Genomic DNA, 8,861 nt, shown 5'->3' with positions numbered 1-8,861 from the left:
CTCTAAGACCAGGCCTGACATAAAATAAACAATTAGTAAATATTGTCAAATAGGAAATGTCTTTTTTTCCCCCTACATGGTTTTTTAGCAAAAACAACAACAGCAACAAAAGAGCATTCACTGTCTATGGAAGTGTTATTTGCTACAAACTTTTTGTTTTGAGGGCAAAGTGGTAATATAAATGAAAATCTTAAGTGTACATAGTCTGTGCCCCCCAAATTTCATGATGTATAATATAGATAATTGTTCATTGCTGTATTGTTTAATAAGGAAAAACGGACACAATCTGTAAGATTGCCTAACTTTTTAAATACAGTGGACTGCTACACAGACTTTAAAAAGATATCATGGAATATATGATATAATTGAAAATATTGACCAAAATATATTGAAGTGAATACTTATAGTTTTTTCTGACCTAAATACCTTGCCCTTTATGATTTCCACGAGTTGATCCACTGCCAAAGGATGGGGATCTGACTCATCTTAGGCCAATTGAAGCCTCTTCCTGGGATGTCAAATTGCACTAAGGTTCTACAATAGTCTGGTTGTTCATGAATTCTGAGGACCTACAAATTTGGGACTTATTAGTGGCCATATTCTTTCAAATGAACTGAGGAACCAGAAAACCTGCCTTCAGAGGGAGAGAAAAAACAAAGCTGATCAAGAAGGGAAGAAAATAAGAGACAAAAAGAGAAGTCCCCCAGGGTTGGGATTGTGGCTCAGCTGTGGAGCACTTGCCTAACACATTCAGGGCCCTGGGTTTGATCCTCATCACCACATGAGGATAAATAAAATAAAGGTGTTGTGTCCGGCTATAACTATATTAAAAGAGAGAGAGAGAGAGATTGAGAGAGAGAGAGAGAGAGAGAAAAGTCCCCCAGCATTCAAGGCCCAGGTTCGGCTTCTCCTTTGGCACCAATTGTATCCCTGTCTTTGACTTACAAGTTACACTATTAAAAGACAATTCAGACAAATTTAGCAGCGTATATTTGAACAGAGAATGATTCATGAGTTGGGCAGACTCAGAAGAAAGAAAGGTTCAGAGAGTTTAGCTCTACCCAGCAACATGGGCAGGAAATATTTAAAGACGAAGTTCGCAAAGGAGAAGGAAGTGATATTCAGAAACAGCTTAATTGGTTACATCTCCAATTTTGCCTTATCAGGACTTGATATGACAACACATCAGCCAGATATGGTTGTCTTCTGATCAGTTGGCAGCCTGCGTTTGGCTGAATCCCCCCTGCAATAATTGACTGAGACTCAGTTACTTGTTAGAAGACTATACTTCTGCTTAAGTTGCTGTTCATTTATATACTAAATTAAGTTGCAAGTCTCCATGTATTAACTCAAAGATTGAAGGTAGCTTCAGGTCTAATTTAATTTAATTTAACACCATATTATTTATAACAACTGGTCTAAAAGGATCCACCCTAAACTACTAACAAGGGTAATCTTTGGGTATTGGATATGGGAGGGGAAAGGAGGAAATAGAAACTTTAAGTTTTACTTTAATTTTACCGTGAATTTTTCTAAGCTGCATGAATTTCTTTTATAATAAAAAAAAAACTAGTGCAGTTTTTAAAATACCCAAATATTAATACCTCCAGTTTATTCCTGGTCAGCCAGAGATACTGAAAATGCTATGTATACCATAGTAGGTATTACCATAGTTTCTTTTCTAAATTGTGAGATGTGTTGTGAGAACTTATTTATACGTTTTTAAAGTGTGTTTTGGAATGAGAATAATTTATATGCACTTATTCATGAAACAATATTTGAGTTCCTACTTTCACTAAGACAGGAATAGTCTCTGACCCACTGGACCTAACAATGTAGTGAGGGATTCAGATAAGTCAAGTCATACACCATATACTGTAGTAAGTTCCCTGATAAGGAAGTGAGGGATTTCAGACCTAGGGACAACTAACACAGAGGCTTCTTAAACTGACAGGGTTGGGAGGTGAGGGGGATATATATAGTAGGTGAGACATAGGGTTGAGTGGTAGGATAAGCAGAATTATTCCAGTCAAAGGGATTTGCAAATGACAAAGGTCTAGAGGGGAGAAATTGAGGTGTTTGTAGACTGACAATGATAAAGATGGAGATCAGTAGAAAGACTAAAATTTGAGTTGACTAGAGAGCCATATTCTAAAGAGTTTGTATTGTGTACTAAAGGCAGCTGAGAGCCTTTGAAGAAAGTGATTCAATCATATTGTTTCCTAGTTTTCTGTGGTTCTAAGGAAGAGGTGGACTGTAGCCTGTTAGAGAAGAGTGGAGGAAGGTCCGCTGCCATAGGCTGCTGCTTCCTACTATCACCAGAAGAGATTTGCAATTGAATTCATGGGATATGAGGGAGTAAAGAGAGCTCCATTTCTCAGCCCTCTGGCATGCTAAGTGATGATATAATTAAAGAGGAAACCTAGGGATGAAAAATCAGTTGGGTGCCAGACTCATGTTTTATACTTTAGACATGTAAGTGTCTTTGAAACATTAAAGTGGACATGCTCAGTAAATTATATAGGCATGGAAGAGAAAAAGAACATGGTTCCAAATATAAGGGAGTTTTCTTTTTTTGACGGGAATGCTCTTGTCGTGTTTTATTAGCAATTTCCTAATCCCATGAGCCGCTCCAAGGTGCCTTCGACCTGCGCAGCGCGCGCATGCGCATTGACAACATGCGCTGGGGCACCGAGGGCAAAAGCTTTCAGTAACCCGAAGCAACATCCTCCAAATTCTCCATTAAAAAAAGGCGGGAACTAGCCAAAAGCCTGGGGAGTGATGGGACGCACGGATCTGCACGCCCTGCCCACTTCTGCCTCTGATTGGTGAATATGCTTGGCTCGTGGCGAAAACCTCACCTCATTGGCTGTTGGTCTCCAGAGGGGCGGGCTCGCTGCCCTGGCCCCACCCATCCTCCGGCTGCCGACGTGGGGCTGACGGCCGCAGGCGGTTAGGGCCCCGGGTGCCCGGGTGCGGGTGCCGAACGGGAGGCGAGGATGGGGGGTTTGCGGCTGCTGGCAGTGGCCCTGACGTGCTGCTGGTGGCCGCAGGGCAGCCAGGGTAAAACCCTGCGGGGCAGCTTCAGCAGCGCCGCGGCCCGAGACACTCAGGGCCAGAGCATCGGCCACTTCGAGTTCCACGGTAGGTCCCGGGGGCGGGGAGTGGGATGGAGGCGCGCGGGCCATCGCTCCAGCAGGGCTCGCAGACCGCTCCTCCCCGCCTCTGGGGGTAGGCCGAGGGCGGGCGGTACCTAGCCCCTCCCTGCCACGTTGGGCCAGCCGGGCGACTTCGCCAGCCTCACCTGCACTTCACCGTCGCCGTGGCCCTGCCCCCTCCGCAACTAGCCGGGATCTCGGCAGGCATTGGCAGCCCCGCAGTTGCTGTCCCAAGCTTGTCTGCAGCCTCCGGCGAATAGAGGTTGTGTTCTGCACCTGAAAGCCCGTGTCCATTTCCTAGCCCTCCCCTTGCAAAAGAATACACAAATGACTGATCTGATCGCTATATCTTTTTGAGATCCTTCCCCTAAAAAAGCATCTTTTGTCCATTCCCGACTGGGCCTGATTACATTCATTTGGGCCTTATTAAGGGTGAATGTAAGCCCAGGAACTTAGATTTCTTTCTTTTTTTTTTTTTTTTCCTTTATTCTTTGATTTTTAAAGACCAGTGTGGTAAAGCCTCTTGGAGCAGAGGGGTTGTAATCTAATTACCATTACTGCCAGAACAGTTTGGTTACTTGGGTGATTTACTATGGATCTTAAGGCCTAGAGTTAATTCAATGGAAACTTCATAGTGTATAGTGTCCCGGAAATTTCATTATTGATATTCTCTTTGGCCCATCTGAAATCAGAGTTGCCTTTGATTTGTACAGTCTGGTCTCCCTCAAAAATCAGTAATCATCCCTATAATGAGTTGACTCTAATTTTTGTTGCATTTACTTGTACCCTCAAAATTTCAGATATTTTCTTGAAACTCTTTATTTCTCTAGTATTGTTATTTCAAATAATCTGTCCTTGGTGAACTTATGATCTTTGGTCTAAATAACTTTTAGTTGCATTAAAAGATACAACTATGGAGATCAGAATATTGGCCTAAAAAGGATTCTTAGGAAGAAGATAATAGAAATGAAAAGTGGTTTTGGTGTGGGAAAGGAATTTAAAGTCTTGAGAGATTAAAGAATTGGTGATATAAAGGCAGGGAAACCTGATTTTAAAAAATCTATAGTTTTTGAACCTAGCTGAGAAAGGAAAAAATCCAATATGAATATATACCTTTGGTGAATAAAGGAGAAACAGTTTAATTAAATAGTTTTTAATTAAATAGTTTTATTATTATTTTGTCAGATTTTCATTTTTTAACTCACTGTAACAATACTTTGAGTATTAATAGTGATAGTAATATCACTATAATAAATGGCACAACTGAACAGTGCTGAAAAATCTAGAGTGCATGGATGCTGTACCAGCAGACTTGCAGACTTAGAACAACCTGGTTTTTACCTGGTAAACATGGGAGAGAAACATACTTAAAACAGTCTAAATTTCTTAAGACAGATTGGATATAGGGTGTTCCAAATACATTTTCTCCTTCTAAATGTGTGTGTGTGTGTGTATACATATACACATATAAAAATATGTAATTATATTCTCAAATATATTTTGTTATTACCAATTTTTCATTGAATTACACTTCAGTAAAATGATAATAAAAATATATTGAAAAAACAGCCTATAACTCAGAATGCAATTTAAGGTGTTAGCAGGGCTTTATAGTCAGTTTTATGATTTGACAATTTATAAGGTAACCAATTTATGCAAGAGACTTAGACATTCATTATGTATACTACACACAAATATATATTATAATCAAAATGATATATTGTCAAAATGATAATTCTAATCACAATTTTTTAAAGAAGATTTTAAGGTGAAAAATAGTCTCCTGCTGTACCTCTCGTCACCTAGTGTCCCCATTCTTAGAATCAACTACTTTTTGCCATTTCTGTTCCAGGTCTTCACTGTTGTTATTGTGTGCAACCAGGCTCATTCGATTATTAATGACTTAACATATATTGTTATGAAAGTTTTTTTTTTGTAAAAGTCTGATATGTAAAATTTTGTCTTAGATGTAAAATATATACTTCAAAACACATTTCTTTAATCTTTCTTGCTATTTCCTAGGCTTATTTTTTTACATTAAGAATAAATTGAAATATTAAACCCATGTTAAAAAACAAAAGAAATTTTGGCAGGAAATTTCTATTGATTATGAACAATATAAAAGATGTATAGTGATTGTAAAGTGAGGCAAAAAAATGTTAAAAATTGTTTTTGAAATATGTTTTTAAATATAAAAAATTGTGTTTTTTTTAAGTGAAAGTATTCAATTGTCCTATTATCTCAGTTTCATATAAGCCCAAATGAGTTGATCATTTTTGTTTTAATATTAAGGTGACCATGCTCTTCTGTGTGTCAGAATCAACAACATAGCAGTAGCTATTGGAAAAGAAGCTAAACTCTACCTGTTCCAAGCCCAGGAATGGCTAAAACTGCAGGAAAGCAGTCATGGTTATAGCTGTAGTGAAAAATTATCCAGAGCTCAGTTGACAAGTGAGTATATCCTTTTTTCTTTGACCATTAGATATTGTGTTTTTTTTCCTTATGTTTGAAGTATATAAGATATTTCATGTTTGCCTATATCACACTGTGATAACACTTTGGTACATTTTAAGCTGAATTTTAAGGAAAATAACCTTTTCCTTGTTTAAAATATGTAATGCCTCTCCCTGCCTTTATCATTCAAATTTTTTTTAAAAATCCAGATAATTTATAAAGGAGTCCTTTCATTCAGACTCTTTACTATTCATATAATTTATGTTAATATGACAGATATATTTTTACCCAGTGTCAGCATGGAACCAATGATAGTATTTTTTGAATGCATATTTCTGCCAGCACTGAGATAACACACTAACATGTATGTTAGTTAATTATAAAACTTAGCCCAAGTAATGCCATTTCATGTCATTGACTTAGTCAAATGGTGACAAAATACTTAACTTTGGGAGGTACCAGCACCAAGTCATTGTAAAACCCAGGGTTTGCCTCTAGTGAGGCTTGATTTCCCTTATCCTTATCTAGTGGCTTGAATCCTTGCTCTCATCCATTTTCCTCAAGATTGTGTCGTGGTTGTGGTGATAGCCATCCAGAGCAAGTGAAAGCTTTTATAATTTAGAAATGAAGCACATGTGCCTCCCCTTGGAAGTTAACCGACTGTAGGAGATGAGAAATGTGAATCATCCCTGAGAAAAAGTAGGAATTACCTTCTTCCCTCTTTATCCACCTATTATTCAGAGACTCATCCATATGTAGGGATGTGGTAGATTCTTCTTTTTGTCTAGGCAAGTAAAACACTCCCCTTTCTAAACATCCATTCCTATTAGCCATCTGGTTCCCTCATAAGGCAGCCAGTCAGGATAGGGATAAAAGTAAAGGTCCCCAGACTGCCATCCATTGCGGCAGTGCCGTAGTCCTTTGCCTGTACTGTTGAAATTGCCTCCCACCTGGCCACTCTGTAGCCATGATGGTCCCCCTTCTGTAACCAGAGTGCTCTTTCTAAATAGCAGATTTGAACCACTTTTTGTTTTGGGCACCGCAAAGACTTCTTTCTCTCTCTAGTAAAAATTTATCAGGCTTCCAGGAAGAGGACAAGGAGCCAGTTATGAACCATGTAATACCCTGTATTTAAAGTTGAGGAACATATTATCTTGGAGTTTAGTTGAATTATGTTATTAACCATTTGGGTTTCCCTTATGCTAATAGTTTATTTATTACCTTGTCCATTTGGAATTATTTTGCTTTTTATTATTGATTAGTAAGAATTCTTCATGTATTTTGGACACAAATCTGAATAGATTTTTTTCCCCAGTCTCTGGTTTCTCTTTTAATGTTGTTTATGGTATTTATTTATTGTCTGTCTATACATAATTTTAAATTGGTTAGTTTAAAATATGGTTAAATTTAATTATTTAAAAGCTTTTTATATCTGTTTTAAGTTTTTTTTTTAACCTAAAAATATAAACTAGCTATTAAAGACGTTTTTCTACAATTTTTTTCCTTAAAAACAAAACAAACTTTGTTAGGCAGTTTAAAGCTTTGGGCTATAAGAATACCAATTTATTTTCTTGTTATCACATGGTCAGTATTATGCCATGTATGATATACTCTTAAAAAACATCATTTTCGTGATTCATATTCCTGCATTCCCAGACCTTCTATACACAGGGAGAAAGTATAATGCAATAGGAAATCCACGACACTGGGAATCCCTGCTAGTAACTTATAAAAGGGCTTGTTTTGAGCCTCACTTATGTGTTCTACAAATAAGTTGGACTGTTTCTAGGGTCCTGACCATCCTAAGATGCTGCAACTCTAAAGGTTACTCCAGGATACAGTTATATGTAGGAGTATAACTTAAGGAAGCCTTTTGCTGCTGTGTCTTTTCCTATTTTCTTTTTCTCTATTCTGTGAAGTACAAAAGTATTCTTTGTAATTATGGAACGGAAGATATCGGGAAACAGGAATTTTAGAACAATGAAAATTGTTTTTGTTAATATTTGTGCCTGAAATAAATTAAGTACTTAATATATATTGATATAAATAGATAACAGATTTATAGATTTTATTAATTCTTTTCCCAGTAACAAAATCCAAATATTAAGAAAATCTGTCTTGAACTTTTATATACTACTTGTCATATTTGTAGTATATTATTATATAGGTGCTTGGGTACATTGAAACCAAAGCATATTCTTAAATTTATGACACTGTAATAGTACCACATACTTAAAAATAATCTTTTAGGAAGTGGATTTCCTATCAATAAGACTTTTAGGAATTAATAGCCTTTCACCTATTTGGAATGAACTCATTAATGATGTCCAACTCCTATGTAAAACCTTTCTGCTGCTACTCATTGTGAAGAGACTAGTAGATTTGAAAAATCTCTAGGTACTGAATGTTGCTTGATTCACTCAGATTAATGTTTGAGAAATTATTTTTTCAGTCTTCTTTGTTCTTGAATTTCATAGCACATCAGATTTCTTTCTTTCTTTCTTTTTTTTTCTTTTGTGCGTATGTGTGAATGGTGGTAGGGATCAAATCCAGGGCCTTGTGCATACAAGGCAAGTGCCCTACACTGAGTTGTGTCTCCAGGCCAGATTTTTTTTTTTTTTTTTTAATGACAAGAACTATTTTGGTTTTAAAGCAAGCAAACTGAACACCTACAAGCACAGAAAATGGTGAGTTTTCCTTTCTATCTAAAAGAAATCTAGTGAGATTCAGGATAATTTGCTGTTAGATTATAAGAGCTACATATATTGTATGTAAAACATTTTGATATTTTATTTTTTGTGCGTATTTGGTGTATTAAAATCATTTAAATATATTAGTATTTTATTCTGTGTATTTTGGTTAATAATATTCATTTTCTTTTATAATATGACTAGGCAATTAGCCATTCAGCACCATTCACTGCAATTCAGTTTTTGTTAATATTTGAGGTACTAATTATACCAGCATAGAATATGCATGCTGTGCTTTAGTCTTTTGTCTCACAAACAATAAACATACAGTTTTGTCAAGAGGCTCACTTACCAGGCTTGCTGAAAAGAGACAGACAAAAACTAAAGGCCAGTATCACTTTATGAAGCACATTTTTGTCTCTGTAGATCCATGTAATTTAAAATGAAACACCAAAAAGTATATTGATGAAAATATAATAATGAGTTTTTGTATTGTCTTATCTAAGAGAAAAAGTGCAAGTGATAGAGACACAGCAGAACCTTTATATAATGAGGTCCA

At 36.7% G+C, this 8,861-nt stretch overlaps 1 protein-coding gene across 2 annotated transcripts in view; it reads left to right on the top strand.

Annotated features, from left to right (window-relative positions):
* Nucleotides 1–2,922: 2,922 nt before the first annotated feature.
* Nucleotides 2,923–8,861, top strand: part of Gpr180 (G protein-coupled receptor 180) — a 28,147-nt gene continuing 22,208 nt past the window's right edge. For both annotated transcript variants that reach the window (XM_026399563.2, XM_026399555.2), the window contains exons 1-2: nt 2,923–3,144; nt 5,451–5,609. In XM_026399563.2, the coding sequence (XP_026255348.1) occupies nt 3,000–3,144; nt 5,451–5,609 (304 nt within the window). In that variant the 5' untranslated portion in view covers nt 2,923–2,999. The remainder of the gene's footprint in view (nt 3,145–5,450; nt 5,610–8,861) is intronic.

This window comes from Urocitellus parryii, chromosome 2 (assembly GCF_045843805.1).
Source record: "Urocitellus parryii isolate mUroPar1 chromosome 2, mUroPar1.hap1, whole genome shotgun sequence".
NCBI classification, from domain to species: Eukaryota; Metazoa; Chordata; class Mammalia; order Rodentia; family Sciuridae; genus Urocitellus; species Urocitellus parryii.
Note: the sequence above shows the minus strand (reverse complement) of the source record. Positions and strands in the feature narration are given on the sequence as shown.